Source organism: Amphiprion ocellaris, chromosome 18 (assembly GCF_022539595.1).
Source record: "Amphiprion ocellaris isolate individual 3 ecotype Okinawa chromosome 18, ASM2253959v1, whole genome shotgun sequence".
Classification (NCBI taxonomy): domain Eukaryota; kingdom Metazoa; phylum Chordata; class Actinopteri; family Pomacentridae; genus Amphiprion; species Amphiprion ocellaris.
The window spans coordinates 9,521,101-9,539,949 of record NC_072783.1 but is presented as its reverse complement, the minus strand read 5'-3'; the positions used below and the strand labels follow the sequence as shown (position 1 = coordinate 9,539,949).

Here is an 18,849-nt window from a genome sequence, read left to right as displayed (position 1 = left end):
TTTAATGTTTAAATATTTAAATGAGCCTCATCTGGTTGTGAAATATCAGTTTCAGTATTTTGCTGCCTCAGAGCCATTGCTGGCTTTGCTTCTTACTTTTCTATTCTAGTCTTATTTTTAGCTATTTTACTTTCAGCAATGTATTTAAATCTTATTGCTTTCCTACTGGACACTGCATTTAGCAATAAAAATAGAAATAGAATAGAAAAATTTTATTGTCATTATATAATGAAATTTAAAGAGCCGCTCCCTAAGTGCACTAATAATACACACTCTAAAACATTCTAAAACTCTGTAAAACACTATAAAAAACACACACAAATATGTATTCTCATGTTGTGTTACGTTAAGTATTTCCTCCGAGTTCAATAAAGTTCTATTTTATCGATCTAAAAGTGCACAAATATGCATTAATTTCCATAAATATTCTACAAAGTCAAACATTTTCACTCCAGGAAATTTTATCAACAGCCAAAAAAATATGTTTTTTTTTGTTTCTAAGAAAATGTTTTAAAAAAAGGCTGTGAATGATAAAGTATATGAACAAAATACAATATAAGCAGAAATAATGTTTATTTTTGTTATATCTGGCAAATAAATATAACAAAATAAACAAAGAAACCAAACTGAAGTGAAATTCTTCTTCTGTGTGGGGGTGAAATGTAAAATCAAACGACAGTTCAGTTTATTGTTTAAACTTCAGTAAAAATCTTTTATTTTCAGCTAACATTGATCAGGTAAGAACAACAATCACATGAATGAATGAGCTAACGGTTGTTTCTACGACATTGTGGACACTGAAAATCTGCTTTTGTATATAAATAATGACATTAAAGCACAAGATAAATGTAAAAAGTTCAGTCGGATGAACATTTGGTGCCCAGCGAGCTTTGATTTGATGATTTATTGATGAAAAACGTGGCTTTAGGCAAATTACACATAACTGCATATTTACATGACCATGTTTTAAATATTATCACTAAAAACCGTTTTTTATTAAACCTTCCAATCAGCGCTCACTGGGTGATGAAAGACAGCTGCAACCCCTGAAGTGTAAATGTGGCAAAATAGCACCAATATTTGAGAACAAAGCAAAGAAACTGTGGAAGGAACAAAACCTCGAGCACAAAGAACAAGAAGAACAACGCTGGTGATAATCTAGACTTTTCTTATTGTCAGTAAATCCCATGAAGAGACCTAACCCCCAAACCTAACTCCAACCAAACCCCAACCCTAACCCTGACCCCAACTCTAACCCTGACTCCAAGCCTAACCCTAACCTTAACCTTAACCCAAACCCCAACCATAATCCAAAACCTAAGCTCAAACAGCTGAGCTGTCGAGTTTTTAGCTAAAGTTAATTAAGCTGGAGGAAACAGTGAATCTGTTCGGGACTATTTTCTGTGGCCCTTCATCATGCAAGTGACCATATTTGGTAACTTCCGCCTCTCAGTGAGGTCAAGAAGCACGTGGTTTTCAGCCAGCCAATCAGCGAAGATCCCTCTACGTTACAGCACACTACGTCGTGGCAGTTGACCAATCACCAGAGGATTGGAATGTCTCAAACTTTCTCTTTTCTCTGAAGTTGGTAAAAGACAGACTTGCGGCTCGGTCCTCTTCCATATTAGTGGTCGAAACGTCAAAACTAACCATGGTTAGTTGACGAAACTCACATATTTTATGGTTGAGGGTTCCATTTCTTGGAATGTTTTTTTTTTTTTTTTTTAGGAACCTTCATTGACCTTGAATTTGAACATGAAAATTTCAAATTTTGAAAAATGTCGCGAGTTAAAAAGTCTTTTGTCCTCCAATAACACTCTATGGTTGAAACTTGAATTTCAAAGTATTTCAATGAGTGCCCTTCAAAGGGTTAATCCAGATTTGGTGCAGGATTTATTGACAATAAGAAAAACAGGCGCCACTGTCCATTTCTTGATTTTTCACCGTCATGAATAAAACTCTGGTTATTCGTTACCACGGAGACGAGACAAATGATCCGAACATCACACAGAATTCACGTCCGCGACCCCATGATGGGATATGATCCAGTGCAACAGGCCATATTAGCCCCCCGGCCAAAGTATGCTTTGGCCGGGGGGCTAATGTGGCGTGTTCCACCTGGTCAGTTCTTGGTGCTGATCAGGGTTTGGTACAGCGGCTTCACCACCACGTGGAGCAGCAGCGAGCTGTCCAGCAGGTACTCGGACGTCCGGCGGTACAAGTCGGCATCAGCCAGGAAGTCTCCGTTCTCCTCGGTGCTCTGGTGAAAGTTGTAGATGTGCTTCACCACTACCTTCCCCTGCTGCTGCGCCATCACCAGCACCGTCTTCTGGAAGTTCACCCCGGCAAAGTCGGCGCTGGTCGTGGCCGGCGTGATGATGATGCGTGGCCGGCCTCCCTCCACCCGGGTCGGCTGCATGGCGCCGGTCTCGGTGTACATGGGCCTCATGCTGAGCGGCAGCCAGCGGGGCGAGAAGAGGGCATTCCAGGTGACCCGCTTGCTGGCGTCATGGCTGCTGGGTCCGAGCTGCGTCTGGAAGCTGGTGCTGCGGTCGTCCCGAGTTGGGTTGTTGATGATCCAGGGTGAGCCCCACATCGGCGACAGGTAGTTTCTCGGCATGAAGAGGCTGCAGTTGACGTCGAAGTATTTGGCCATCTGCAGCGGCGAGGCGGAGTGGAACTGGTAGGACATGTAGAGCAGGTCACGTACCGACTCCTGGTACCGAGCCAAAACCGAGGACTGGGTCTGCAGCCGGAACAGCTCCCGAGGCGTCATCATGGCGTAACGAACCGCCCTCAAAGCGTTCTCTGCCGTCAGGCCGTCCGGCTCGTTCTGGAGGATCCAGGCCTCCAGGGCGGCGAACAGCTCGGCTTCGCTCTGCAGGATGAGATCGGACCTTTGCAGCAGTGACATGAGCAGCTGGCTGCTGATACCGACCCACTCACCGCTCTGCAGAACCGAAGAAAGGTTCCAGGCCATGAACTGCAGGCAGCTTTCCCTCAGCGTCATGTCACCGGCCTGCATGGCATATTCATACCAGCCGGCCACGTGGCCTGACGGGGAGTCCCTGGCGAGGTTCTGGGTCATGTACTGAGTGATGCCCTGCTGAAGGCCCAGAACCTGGTACTTAGTGGCCAGTTTATGCAGAGGAATGGCCTGATCCAGACGCAGGGAAATCTCTCCACAGTACAGATACCTGCACAGAGAACAAGAACGTAAGACAAGAACTCAACTCCTGAACAGCATAAAGTCAACAGGAAGTTACAGGATGTAAGATGCAAGAACCGACTCTTTAGAACCTCATTCATATCAACAGTTAATCAAATCTTTTGAACAAGGTTGTTCATTGTAAGTCTGCAGCTTCACAGCAGGTTTTAGCATCTTTGAGCTCAGAGGTTTGGTTGCTGTTTGATTTGAGGCTGTTTTAAGGTGACCTGAATGAGTTCCATCTACAAGAACCGACTGTAGAACCTTGTTTATATCAATAATAAATCACATCATTTAAATCAGTTGTTCCTTGCAACTCTGCAGCTCCACAGCAGATTTCAGCATCTTTGGGTTTGTAGGTTTGGCTGCTGTTTAAGGTTGTTTTAAGGTGACCTGAATCAGTTCCAATGACAAGAACCAACTCTGTAGAAGCTTCATTTGAATGAGGTTGTTTATTGTAACTCTGCAGCAGGTTTTAGCATCTTTGAGCTCAGAGGTTTAGTTGCTGTTTGTTTTGAGGCTGTTTTAAGGTGACCTGAATAAGTTCCATCTGCAAGAACCGACTGTAGAACCTCTTTCAGGGCCGTTACACTAGATGAAGGAAGTACCTGCTCCAACACTGGTATGCTGATTGGTTTAACTCATAGAGGACAACAAGCATCATGTCTCAGACCTCTTGATGTCTTTGTTCTTCTCTAACATCCCCATCAACATAGTGAAATTCTCCGTATTTGCTATAATAACAAAACTCCATTGTTCTAGTTCCTCGTGGAACTGGAGCTGTGTCGACTGTTTGTTGTTGTTTTGATGCACTTGAAGTTAACGCCACGATCAAAGCTGTTGGATTCAACACCTCAATGGAAACATCAAGACTTAAAGGGCCGATTATGGGGCAGTTGGGTCTGTTTTAGCCGTTAGCTGTCAACAATCTTTCCTCTTTTCACTCTGTTGTGGTCTGTAGTGTTTTTTCATCGGTTCACCGCTTGCTAATGATCAGAGAACTGAGACTGAACCCAACAGAAATCAAAAGTAGGAGCTAAAAGAGGCTGAAACCCGCTGTGGAACTGATTATTAACATAAAACATCAGTTAGTGCAGCTTTAAGGAGCAGACTGAGGAAACAGAGTTGGGATTTTCTGGAAGTTCAGAAAGTGAAATGTTTTCTGTGTTTTCTAAAAACCTGCTGCAGTAAACAGGTCGGTTTGTTTGTAGTTTGTTGTTGACAGTAATCAGGTGAAGCTACCTGAGAGATTTTACCACAAAGCCAAAGTTTAGTAAGGACTGAACAATGTGCAACAGTAAAAGTAAAGATGTTTGATTTCAGTTTCAGTCTTGAAAACGATGATGTGATTTTAGCTGCAGTCGGATGTTTCCTTACATCTGGAGAATCTCATTTGTCAGCTGCAGCTCCACAAGTTGTGACAGATTTTACCAGAAAACTCCTTTGATTTCACATCACAGTTCAATATACTGAGGTAATGTTTTGATTAACTGCTCAGTTAACCTGCAGGAAAGTTTGGTAAATGAAAGTTCCTGGGTGGAAACACACATTTTGTCTTAACGTCAAAGCGACTCTTTCCGAATACAGTGGCTCCGATAGAAGCCCTGAAGAGTTCATCAGTTTTTGATTAGCCTCTTTAGAACGACAGATAAAAATAGTTTGTTATTGATTTCTGCTGCAGCTCCTCAGGGTTTGACTGAAACTCCACTGGAGCTGATATTGAGCCGCCAGCAGCTGGTTTTATGTTGAACTCTGCATCGATTGTTTGTCCCAGATGTGGAGCTGCAGCTGCAAACATCAAACCTCTAGAGGGCGCCACAACTCAACTCATCAGTCTAAAGAATCATCAGAATTCAGCCCTGAACCTGATTTTCTCAACAGATTTTCTCACCTGATGAAGCGGTCGAACACGGCGGCGCAGTCTGAGTTTTCTCTCAGCACCATCACGCTGCTGTTGCGGTTCAGCAGCATCTCCTCGAACACGGAGCTCTGCAGAGACAGGACCAGCGAGTGGACTTGGATCACCTTCACCTCGTCGGCGTTGGGCGTTTCCACCCTCAGAGAGACGTCGCTGCCGTTGCCTTGAGCCAGTAGAGCCTCCAGACGCTGCACCAGGATCAGGGAGTGACTGATGGTGTCGCCGCCGCCGTCCTGAGACCCGTCCACCTTCAACGGGCCTGGATCAGGAAAAATAAAAACACACTAACACTGTAAAAAAATCTATAAAACCGGTGGAAACCTGGTAGCAACAGGTCCAGAAAAATGTGTTGTCAACGTCCTCGACCTACAGCGTTTCGTCATTACGTCTGAACTGGTTATGTGGAACTAGTTGGCAAGCAGAGTGGATGAATACGTCGTCACACAGCGCTATAGGACGGCTTTGTTTACATTTGTCGGTTGTACACCACCTTGGATTGTGCTACATTCCCTAACTTTTTGCCCTTCATTATGGCTCCCAAGCGTAAGTCAGACTTTTCTGATGCTTCGATGAAAAGGAAAGCCGTCTCCATGGAAGTGAAATTAGATAGAATAAAACACTCAAGTTGTAAAAACAGTACAACATATTCTGTTATCTTCTTGTAAAATGACTCATACATGCATGAAAGTTGTTGGTATTCATGACTTTTATGAAGAACTGATCGATATCGTGATGCGCATAACAGCTTTGTTTACATTTTCCGACTTACAGCGAGGACTTCCTGTATCTTAGTGTTCAGTGAGGTTAAAAACAGTAAAACTGTGTAATTTGACAGTAAAATATTTCACTATTTGTATAAAACAGATTCTTGATTTGGCCATTATTTATAGTTTTGGTCTTTTTTTTTTACTTGTTGGAATTAACATGTAAATGATTTTTTTTTCTGTTATTTGTAGTTGATGTCTAGAATTTAACAAAACAAGAATGATCTGAAATAACAGTTGAAATATTTGAAATTTCTTCAATGTACAGATTTTTTCTCAAAATTTGACTAATGTTTGTAACATAGCAGTATTATCTGCTTCTACAAATACAGTAAAATTGTGTAATTTAATAGTCAAACATCGTAAAAGGTCAAATTAGATAATAAACCACTATCCACTAGAGTTTTGGCCATTTTCGTTGTTGTTGTTGTTACATTCCACATGTTAATTTATGTATTTTTGGTGATATTTCTAGTTAGTATCTGTAATTGAACAAAGCAGAAACGATCTGTAAAATAACCATTATTTTTTCTACTATTTAATATATTTAGATTTTATTTTAAGTTTGCAAAATATCAATATTTTTGACTTTTAAATACAGTAAAAAAAATATGAATGTTATTGTAAAAAATGTAATTTAATGGTCAGACATTTGTAAAAATACAGAGTTTTGGCCTCTTTTTCTGACAGCCAACGGGTAAATTAATATATTTTTCACTGGTTATACTAGATATTTTCTGTAATTTAACAAAACTGAGAACATTCGTAAGGTAGCAGTTTGAATGAAATAAATTTTTGTTTTCAGTCCTTAATATACATGATTATATATGAAATAATGGTGAATATCTAAAATATCACTATTGTTGGCTGCTTTAAATACAGTAAAAATAGTGTAATTTTATGGCCAAATGTTTTAAATGAATGAAATTTTTTTTTTGATTTGGACATTATTTGCAGTTTTGGTCTGATTTATTTATTGACTGATTTTTTAGGTCAATAATAATAATAATAATAATAATAATAATAATAATAATAATAATAATAATAATAATAATAATAATAATAATAATAATAATAATAATAATAATAATAGATTTTATTTGTAATGTACTTTTCATTTCAGCAAAATCTCAAAGTGGTACATTAAAGATACAAAAGGCCAAAAACAAAACAAACAGGTAAAAAAAAAAATTTCAAGGACACATTTAATTAAAAGCTTTGTTTAAAACAAAGTCTTTAGGCCTTTTTAAAAAAAAACATCCACTATCTGTGGTCAACATGTAAATTTCTACTTTTTTGGTGTTATTTCTAGTTTTTATCTGTAATTTAACAAACTGTAAAAATCTGTAAAATAACTGTAAATCATTTAGAGAGGACTACATTTAAAAATGTTTGAAAAATACATTTTTAACAGTGTCCTGAAAATGCAGCTCAGAAAACAAACTATAAGTCTGCAGAGAAATAAATCAAAGTTGCCTGAGAGTTTACTGGGGCAGATAGAGGGGCAGATAGCGGGGCAGATAGAGGGGTATTGATCATGACATTGATCAGCTGCTGTCTGGGTAATGAGGGATTCTGGGTCAGGTTTAATTAAAGCTTCCTCCTCCTCCACTCTGTTACTGGAACTGCAGAAAACTTCCTCTTTCTGATTCTCCATAAATATCTGACACTTCCTTTCCTGCCCAAACAGAATGACATGAAGTCAAAGAAACTGCAGAAAAAACAGTCTAGATCAGGGGTGTCAAACTCATTTTAGTCCAAATGCTTCCTCTGTTTTAGTGCAAAAAAGTAAATTTTGAAAATCTTCACATTTAAGGAATTATCTGTTTCCAAAACAAAAATGAACAACCTGAAATTTGTTATGAAAAATAAATTCAATTTTAACAACATTCAGCCTCAGTTTGTCATTTCCACATTACAACTTCCAGATCACAGAGTGTCTACAAAAGAACACAACATTTAGTCACAGCTATCTGGAACTGAATGATATAGTGTTTTACTCTATGAGCAAAATGACAAAACTCAGACAAATAAACAACAAAAACAAGACAAAATATGACAAAAATGAGACAACACGAAACAAAACAAAAAAAGAGAAAAAACTTGACAAAGAAGTTACAAACCGACAAAAAAAATGGGCAAATGACCAAACTGAGACAAAAAATTGCATAAATGACACCAATGAGAAAAAAATGACAAAAAAGAAACAAAACAGAAAAAAAAATGATAAACAACACAAGCGAGACAAAAAGGAAACACAAAATGACAAAAGTCAAACAAAAAAATTACCAAAAAACAAAATATTACAAAAGTGACATACAAAATGACAAAAATGAGACAAATGACAAAAAACAAAAAAGAGACAAAACACATAAAAAGCGACAAAAAAAGGACAAATGACAAAAATGAGACAAAAAACAACAAAAAAAGCAAAACAAAATGACAAAAATAAGACAAAAAACACAAGTGAGACAAAAAGGAAACACAAAACGACAAAAACACAAGACAAATGATAAGTTAGACCAAAAAAAGCCAACAAAAACAAGACAAAATATTACAAAAATGAGACAAACACGAAACGAGACAAAAGAAGACAAAAACAATTTGACAAAAAAGTTACAAATCGACAAAAAAAAATGGACAAGTAGCAAAAACGATTCACAAACCAACGAATAAAGCAAAACACAAAATGGCAAAAATAAGACAAAAAACACAAGCGAGACAAAAAGGAAACACAAAATGACAAAAACATGAGACCAACGATAAGTTAGACAAAAACAAAAACCAACAAAAACAAGACAAAATATTACAAAAATGAGACACAAAACAACAAAAGAACAATGAACAATCTAATACTTTACTTTTTCATCAAAACAACTTGTCGTGGTCTTGAAATTATTTAAAATTTACAGTTTTACAAGTCAATGTCTGTAATTTTTACACTTTATAAAATTGTCCTGTGGGCCAGATTGGACCGTCTGGCGGCTCCTTTTTGGCCCGTGGGCCGCATGTTTGACACTGCTGGTCTAGAGACTACAAGAGTCACCTGAAGGAGACCAGTAAATATCGGTAGGCTGCATGTTTGGTGGATTTTAGACCAGATTAAAGCAGCTTCTCGTGTAAAATGAAGCTCTGGACGTTTTCTTAGTGACTGTAGGCAAATTATTTAGGCTGAATCTTATGTTGCACTTTTATAAAGAAAACTGCATCTATATAAACCAGAATATGACATTTTCATGTTGCTCTGTAGCTCCCGATACCAAAAATTTAACAGATTTGTGAGTATTTCTACTAATTTCTCCTTTTAAAACTGTCATTTTTAGCTGTTCATTTAATAAACACAATAAACCCAGATGGACAGACATGATTATTATCTTCTAAAGCTCCTTTATGAACTTTTATCCAGATGTAGACAACGATATCTGGGACACCTAGCATCACATATGTAACAACCAAGGTCACTTTAATGTTCCTCATGGCCTGATTCAGACCAGATTAGTCGATTAATCAATCCAGTAATTAAATTAATCCCAGTGAGATGAACAACTGATTGGTTTGAGTCTTTTTATTTTCTCTGATTCTTTGATTCTTAAATGTGAATATTTTCTGGGGTTTTTTTCTTGCTTTGTGAGAAAAAGCTGAATATCTCTGAACAAAACAAAACGTTTGTCATCTTGGACAAAACCAAACTGAGAAAATAAAAAACCAACAGAGTGTCCAACATGCGGCCCACGGGCCAAAAGCGGCCCTCCAGAGGGTCCAATCTGGCCCTCAAAGTGTAAAACTTACAGAGAAGACATTAACTGTAAATTGTAAATTAGTAAAACTATAAATTTAAAATAATTTCTAGACCATGACAAGTTTTGATCATAAAGTAAAATACTAGATTGTTCTTGTTCTTTTGTCGTTTTGTGTCTCATTTTTGTAATATTTTATCTTGTTTTTGTCTTGTTTTTGTTTTTTTGTCTGACTTTGGTCATTTTGTGTTTCCTTTTTGTCTCGCATTTTTTTGTTGCTTTGTAACTTTTTAAATGTAATTTCTTGTCTTTTTTTGTTTTGTTTTGTGTCATTTGTCTGTTTTTTGTCATTTTGCATCTCATTTTTTATAACATTTTGTCTTGTTTTTTGTCTTTTTTTTGCCAGACTGTTGTTTTGACAACAAAGTAAAATAATATATTGTTCAGTTCCAGACACCAGTGACTAAATGTTGTGTTTCTTTGTTGACACTCTGTGATCTGGAAGTTGTAATGTGTAAATGATAAAATGAAGCTTAATTTTGTTAAAATTGAATTTATTTTTCATAACAAATTTCAGATTGTTCATAATGTTTTGTAGAAAGATAATTCCTTAAATGTGAACATTTTCAGAATGTACTTTTTTGCACTGAAACAAAAGAAACATTAAGAGTTGTCGTTATTTATAGGTTGTTATGCTGTGATTTTTCTGGTCACCAGAGATCAAATTGGGGAGAATGTGGCCCTGAACTAAAATGGTTTGACACCCCTGATGTAGACGATTTAAAAGATATAATAACACCCAAAAGAGCAAAAGACTCAATCTAAACTAATAGCAGCAAATCAAACTGTAAAATAATAAAACAGGTTAGTTTACACCAATTTCACCAGCTATAAAACAGCAAAAATATTATTATACAGATATTTGAAAGAAAAAATATCTGTATTTAGCATTTAAAAAATCCCAAATAAGATTTTAGTGATTATTTAACACATAAAAAAGTTAATTTCCACATTAACTAACATTAACAGAAAACTCCAAAAACTCCATCTACGTGTGACGAAAATCGATTTTGCCAACAGGAAAAGAATAAGAAATGCTGTTAGATCCATCCACATCAAGGATTATTTAGAACTAGGATGAATTAATAAAATTGTATATAAATGTGTGAATCTCTGTCTCTTTGTAGACATTCATATGGATCCTGCTTCTATCAGATGCTGCAGGTTTTTAATAAACTCAGAGGAAATAATCCTAAACAACTGGAAGCAACAAACTAAAGTTCAACTTCTGTTGGTCTAAACCTGGATTATGTTAATTTTTGGTGAGCTTCATTAATCTGACCTGTTACAGATTCTATTATTTATCACAATAAAGTTTGATTTTTATGGACGTTTCAGTTTGTAGATGTGAAGTTGCAGAACAAAGGGAATAAGAAAAGTGCTGTTTGGATTTTGGGAAGTCAAAATGTGGAAAAATCCTTCTACACATCACTGAGCACAACGCAAAGTACAGCAGAATCTCATGTGTTTCTATTTTCTAATGTAACAACATGAATGGCAGGTTTAGGCCTCGTTAAAAGCGATACAGAAATCTGACTTTATCTGATTTAACCGTCAGACAAGTGAGCAAGACGTTGATGTCATCAGATTAACAGAAAAGAGTGCAGGTTTTAAAGATGTTTTGAATATATTGCAGAGAAAGTTTACTTTAAGCTGCTCTCCCCCAAAAAAGTCAAACTATCCTCCTGTCAGTCAAGAAAAAGGGCAAAACCCTGAATCTTTTTCTGGCGTGTTTATTTTCCCCTCTAAGAAAGTAGCTCCAAAGAAAGCAGTTTTAGTTTTGCAGTTTTGTTTCAAATGCACTAAACTCCGTGTTCAATATATTATCTGAAATTCAACTAAATAAGGAAAACCTGTAAAATTACATATTTTTTTCCTTAAATGCACAAATAATGATATCTGTTGCTGTTTTCAATGCATATAAATGCATTTTTTATGTGAACATTATTTGCAGTTTTGGCCAGTTTTTTTTTTTTTTGCTTTATTTCTTCTTATTATCTATAATTTCACAAAACAGATTTTTTTCCCCCCATTTTTAATAATGGCAATTATCTGGAAAATGATGATGCTTTATCCATATATAAGAAGTACTTTTCTATATGGATATTTATTGTGGTGATTTTTTAAAAACAGTTTGGGTATGTTGTTTTTTTTTTTTCTTTTTTTAACAATCAATGTGTAAATTCATGTTTTTTTCTGTGTAAAAACTGAAAACTTATTTTGGATTTTCTAATCCCTAAATATTGATATTTTTTCTTTCAAACATGTAAACTAATACTTTTGCTGTTTTATATGCACTAAAATTTTATGGTCAAATCTTCTAAAAGAAAGAATTATTATTTGCAAAAACACAGATTTTTGATTATGGACATTATTTACAGCTTTGGCTTATTTTTATTTATTTTTTACTTTATTTTATTTATTCTTACAGTTAACATGTCTAATATTTCTAGTTTTTATCTGTAAAATCACAAAAACTGAATTTTTTTCTTTTTTAAATAATGGCAAATATATGTAAAATAATGATATTTTATATTTTATTTAAATATAGTAAAAACAATGTAGTTTTCATGAAGAGACTAAATACTGTAAAAATACAGATTTTTATTGCAGCCATTTATTTATTTATTCAACAGTTTTATCATTTTTTTCTTTTCTATTTTTTTAACAGCCAATGTGTAAATTAATGATTTTTTTCTGTCTTAAATAACAATTAAAAACTAATTTTGCATTTTAAACCCTAAAGATTTTTTTCTTTCAAATATCTGTAAAATAATATTTTTTGCTGTCTTAAATTCAGTAAAATTGATGTAATTTCATGCTCAAATGTTCTTAAAGAAAGAATTATTATTTGTACAAACACAAATTTTTATTGCAACCATTTATTTATTTATTTTACAGTTTAGGCCTGTTTGCATTTTTTTCCCTTTTTTTCTTTTCAGTTTTGCTTTAAATGCGCTAAACCTGAAAACCTGAAGTTGTACCTTTTATCAGTGAATTGTTTTTAAGCTCAGTTTAAATTGTCTTTTAGTCTGCAGCACTCGAAACTTAGACGAGTGAAAAGTGTGTTACAAATAAAATGTATTATTATTATTATTATTATTATTATTATTATTATTATTATTATTATTATTATTATTATTATTATTATTATTATTATTATTATTATTATTATTATTATTATTATTATTATTATTATTAATAAACCAGCCTCCTCACCTGCAGCAACAGCAGCCTCCAGCTGAAGCCAAACGGCCACAAACAGAATCCAAAGCTTCATGTCGTCTGCTGGATGTGGGTCCTGCTGCCTCTCTGTGGACCACCAGGTCTCTGAATGTGGGACAGACTCTCCTCCTCCTCCACATCCGGACCGCCGGCAGCCATCGATCGCTGGGTGGAAACAGGCCGAGGTTATTTCCATGATCCTGACTTTCCTATCCTTAGGTGTCGCCATTGATCCGGTGAGGAGGCTGTGGGACTCCGACAGCTGAGGCTGGAGAGGAAAAAACCACTGACTGGTTGGATCCAATCACTGGTTTATAATGTTAAAAAAACACTGACTGGTTGGAGCCAATCACTGGTTTATCCCTTTAATGTCCTCACCAAGAAAAAAGCAATGAAAAAATTATTTCTTTATATTTTTTATTTCCTTGGAGCACTAATAACAACAATCAATTAAATTTTTATGAACAGACCCCCCAGTTTTGGAAATATTGACCTCTACCAAACGGTAAAGCATGTTTTGCAAAAATTATTTGGCCCTTTCCGGTCTTTCTTTTTATGTTTTACTTTACACAGTTATGTTCAGTAACTCCTTAGACATGACAATATATCAAAAAATACTATCTTACCTTTGAAAATCACAGCCAACACAGGCCTCATGTCAGGAGTGATTTTGCTCTTGCTAACTTCCTGTGAGCACAGTCACTTCTTCTGCATGCTATTTCAAAACAAAGTGACATCTAGTGTTCTTTTTTAGTATAATGTACCTCAACCGAGTGGCAGGGATGGCTGAAACAGGTGAAATGATCTAAAACACATTTTTCAGTAAAATATAGTGAGCCAAAATGTGCTCTACCATTTGGTTGAGCAGAACGTTAAAGGGTTAAAACGTTACAAAAAAACACTGACTGGTTGGATCCAAAAACTGGTTTATAACGTTAAAAAAACAATGACTGGTTGGATTCAAAAACTGGTTTATAACGTTGAAAAAACATTGACTGGTTGGATTCAATTTCTGGTTCATAACGTTCAAAAAACACTGACTGGTTGGATCCAAAAACTGGTTTATAACGTTAAAAAAACAATGACTGGTTGGATTCAAAAACTGGTTTATAACGTTGAAAAAACATTGACTGGTTGGATTCAATTTCTGGTTCATAACGTTCAAAAAACACTGACTGGTTGGATCCAAAAACTGGTTTATAACGTTAAAAAAACAATGACTGGTTGGATTCAATCTCTGGTTTATAACGAAGGAATTCACTGTGAAATGTGGACGAAAATCTAAATAGTGTGACCTGAGAAGCATTTTATCAGCTCATGTAAATAAGACAAACACTGTGCAACATCACAGACATGTCTGTCTGTCTGTCTGTCTGTCTGTCTGTCTGTCTGTCTGTCTGTCTGTCTGTCTGTCTGTCTGTCTGTCTGTCTGTCTGTCTGTCTGTCTATCTATCTATCTATGTTGTTTATTGTCTAAATTTTTGTCATTTTCAATCTGTTTTTGTTTTGTTGCCTCATTTTTTGTCACTTTTTTAATCTATCTACTTATGTTGTTTGCTGTCAGGCTTTTTGTCATTTTCAGTCTGTTTTTGTTGGTTTTTTCGTCACAATTTTTCAAATTTCAATCACTTTTTGTTGTTTTTTGTCTATTTTTTGTCATTTTCAATCTTTTTTTGTTCTTTTTTTCATTTTTTTGTCATTTTCAGTGTGTTTTTGTTTTTTGTCACATTTTTGTCAGAAAAAAAAGACAATTTCTAGAGATTTTAAAGTTCCTTGAAAGTTTTCTAGGAACAATTTTGCATGCAACATTTTCAAATAGCTTCAGCTCCGTTTCACAATCTAAAAGTGCTAATAGATCCATTTAAACCTAAAACAGGCTAATTCATCAGGTTACATGGAGCTGCCGATCAAACAAAGAGCTTATTTAAAGTGAAAGTGATGTCAAGATGGTATTTTTTATGCTAGAAGATGCATCATGAGTGAAATAAACAGTCATCTTGAAAAACTACAGCCTCGAAAAACAGATTCCGACTTCCTGGATTTCATACATCCCAAATCTAAACAACCAATCCCATCTACTTGTAGGGCGGAGCTTCATGTGCAATTATTACCAGTTAAAACACAAAAAGAATTCACCCCCTTCAAAGTGTTTTGGCATTAATTGACATTTCACTTTGACATGAAAGAGTCTAGTTTTGGTAAATTCTCATCAAAATACTTTTTTCAGTTTCTAAATAGCTGAATTACTCAAATATTAAAATTTTGAACTCATGTTTCAGCTTGAGATGTTTCATCAAAATTGCTTTATTCTGCATATATGTTTCATAAATGTGCTTAAAAAAAACTAAACAAAAAACAGCTTCCACTAAAAAGATTCTGTTAAAAACAAAAAATCTACAATCCCCAGTGGACCAATAAAGTCCTGATTGAATCAGCTGTGACCGACAATTACATGCTCAAAAAAATGTCTTTTTTTAAAGTTTTTGCATTCATTCAGTAAATATGGTTCTTGAGTTAATGCGCAGAGTTGTGAGAAAAGGGTTATAGAAGTTGTAGAAATGTACTATATGCAGAGGGACCACATGTTTTCTAGTGTCTAGTAAATTATTGTACACGTTGATTCCCTTTTCCCCCATTTTTTTGCAGAATAAATAATCAAAGAACTTCAACTTTTAAACCTCCTGTTGTCTTCATTTATGGGCACCAAAGAATAATGTTTCCTTATTTAAAAAAAATTTAAAAATTCAGCAAAAAAAATCCTCAAATTTCTTAAACGTTTCCCTTAAAAGTTTTATTTTAAAAACCCCCCAAATTTGGCAAGAAAATTCTTGTAAATATTTTCAAAAAATGAGTAAAAATCTTCCAAAAAAATTCCTAAAAATATCTAAAGTGATTACATATATGTCAGTGAAACTTCAAATATTTTCTTTAAGAACATTCACAAAAAAATCAACCAAAATTTCGCTGGATTTTGGTTTATTTTTTTTGTGAATGTTCTTCAAGAATAATTTTTTAACATCTCTTTTTTTCCACCAAAACATGTTCAAAAATTTCCTAAAAATGTTGAAAATGTGGACATCAGAAGTTTCACTGTAAAAACAGATTATTTTTCCCACATTCTCAAACTTTAAAACGGGTCAGTTTTGACCCGCAGGACGACGTGAGGATTGAACAAACACATTTATGTGATTCTAACTGTCGTTCTGCACAGAAGACATTTATACTTCTATCATATTCTATTTATGGTTGTTTTTTTTCTATAGAGCTCCAGGACTTTATACAGTAGTAAAAATGAATAAAACAATGAATAAAAATGAGGCAGGAGCAAAAACACAATCCTAAAATGAGCTTTCCTGCCTTCAGACTCATCAGTGACTGAAAGCAGGCTGATTTGTCGACACAGTTTTCACTTTAAATGCTGAAAGTTTAAAGTTTTTGCAGATTAACCGTCTTTATTCCAGGGTTGTGCGTCTCTCTGCAGCTGTAGTTGTTTTTCCAGACGGGTTTAGTGTGTCAGTGTTTCACCCAGTTCAGATGTTCGTGACTCTGGTTATTAATCAGCAGCTTCTGGTCCATCAGTGAGTTAAAGATCAATAATGTCTCTGTGTGATTCTCATTAAACTCCTCATTAGTTCTGCTTCAGTAGTTTTAATTTCAACTGTAAATGTGTAAAACTGAGCTGCTTGTTAAACAGAAAATTGCCTTTTTTTTAATGCATTTTAAATTTAAATTAGGTTTTTCTGCCTTGTAGAGCTACTTATGTCCAATTAAACAAAGATTCTCATTATTTTTAAGGATAAACACAAACTAAATCTGTGCAGAACGAGTGCAGCTGATGTTTGGGATGTTTCTTCATGTCAGCGTCGTTGACTTTAACCCTCATGTCGTCCTGCGGGTCAAATCGACCTGTTCTAAAGTTTGAAAATGTGGGGAGAAAAAAAATCACAGTGAAAACTTCCACATTTTCAACATTTCTGGGAAATTTTTGAACCTTTTTTTTGGTGGAGAAAAGAAATGTTTAAACAAAAAAGGTTTCTTTAAGAACATTCAGAAAACAATAAACTAAAATCCAGCGAAATTCACTGGATTTTGGTTCATCTACTGCTTCACTGCAGTATGTGAGTAAATGTGTTTAGTTACAGAACCCTAACGTGAAAGAACAGCTGCAGCATCAACCGTCTGCAGCTGACAGAAAGGAACAGTAAATAATTGTGTTTCCATGTTTCGTCCAGCAGAGAGCAGCATGACTGCAGCTCAAACATCCAAGTTCAGCATTTTAACAAAGTCTGATCATAAACCTGTGAGCAGATCTACAGGAAACAAGTCAAACTAAACCATGACAAGATGATTCTACGAAAAACGAGTCGATGAGACGTGAAAAATGATCATAAAAAGACAGAAATAAAGATAGAAATTAAAGTACCAGTCACTCCTTGAATCATTTAGTCCTCATATGACTTCCTCATGAAGAAAAACAAACCAACCTTCACAGTAAAAACATTTCATCAACACTGATCTTCAGCAAAAACTCCTTTATTCCCATTACAATGTAAATTTGACTGCTTGTTGAACACATGCTTGTATTTATTCATGACCTATATGTATTTTAATGTTATTTTATATGAATCTTTTATATATTTTTTGGGATTTTACGTTGCTTTAGATGCCTAAATCTAAACATAATTCTCCATTTTCCAACTATTCTGAATCTTAAATCTTGACAAAAGAAGTCAGAAATGAGTTTTTTTGCCGGAGGAAAGGATTGGACGCTGCGATTACATAACAGTAGCAGCTGGAAGGTCACTTACAGAACACATTCTACACCAAAGTCAATGAAATGTAGCGCAGTTTTAACAAAAAAGGCTTCAGATCTGGATTAAAAAGTTCATGGGTTCTTCTTTCAGCAATGCTCCACTTGGTTTCATGGAAGCTTTCTTGATAGTTTTTATGTAATCTCACTGATAAAAATTTAAAAAAACAACAAACGGTGGAAAGAAAACAGTGGAAAGAGTAAAATTAATGTGTAAATATGAATGAAAAAGGTTGAATTAACAGTTAAATTTACAAGTAGAAGCAAGTAAACAATAAAAATACATAAAATAACAAGTCACTGTTATTAATATATCACATTTGTCCTCATGCTATTGTGTTTTTGATCAGATTTGTGTGTTTATTCATTGCTTTTATGTTTTATTTGTTGCTGTTTATAATTGTACATCACTCCTGTTGTTTTAAATGGGCTTTAGAATTAAAATTGAGTTGACATTTAAAACAGAAGACACAGATTTAAAGAGCTTTCCAGTAGAGAAATAAGATTCACGCTACAAACTGACCTGATAAGTTTAATATTTAAGTTAAAACACACAATTTTATGTATTATACACATTAAGTTTCTACAGTTTAGTTGATTTTCTGGATGGAAAAACTTCTGAAAATGAGTTTGAAGAGTTTACAAAAAGCTAAATGTAACTCATAATGGTATTTTATGGAGTGCAGGATGACAAAATGATTTGAAAACAGTTTTTTTCTGCGTCAGCTCCACTTTAAACTGATAATTTCGGGTTTCTGAGCTCTGACAGTGTTTTCTACGTCGCTGTATTTCCACAGTAATCGTCTTTATCGCAGGTTTATCTGCTTCTTCTGACAGAACTCAGATTCACTCCAGGTGGAACCAGTTCTTCATGTCAGGGAAGTCTTCCAATAAAAACTGAGATCATAGAGAACTTTCCTCTGATACGATTCATTTAACCAGCAGAAGAGGAATGTTTTAGTTTCTCTTACAGGACTGAAGTTGATTTTAGAGGAAAATGTGAGCGAATTAACACTAACTTTGGTTCATTTTACAGGAACAAATCCTGCTTTCTACCAATAAAAAGACACTTTTTGAGGTTTCGGCTCTGGTTTATGGTGACTTTTTATGTCTTACGTCTTTAAAGT

The 18,849-nt window shown here is 35.0% G+C and overlaps 1 protein-coding gene across 1 annotated transcript; it reads right to left on the bottom strand.

The window, feature by feature from the left end:
• Nucleotides 1–684: 684 nt before the first annotated feature.
• On the bottom strand, nt 685–13,133 carry LOC111575960 (BTB/POZ domain-containing protein 17-like). The gene is made up of 3 exons (XM_055004426.1): nt 12,907–13,133; nt 5,100–5,385; nt 685–3,197 (listed from the first exon to the last, which is right to left on the bottom strand). The coding sequence occupies exons 1-3, from the start codon at nt 13,106–13,108 to the stop codon at nt 2,123–2,125; spliced, it is 1,563 nt and encodes a 520-aa protein (XP_054860401.1). The 5' UTR covers nt 13,109–13,133; the 3' UTR covers nt 685–2,122.
• Nucleotides 13,134–18,849: the final 5,716 nt, after the last annotated feature.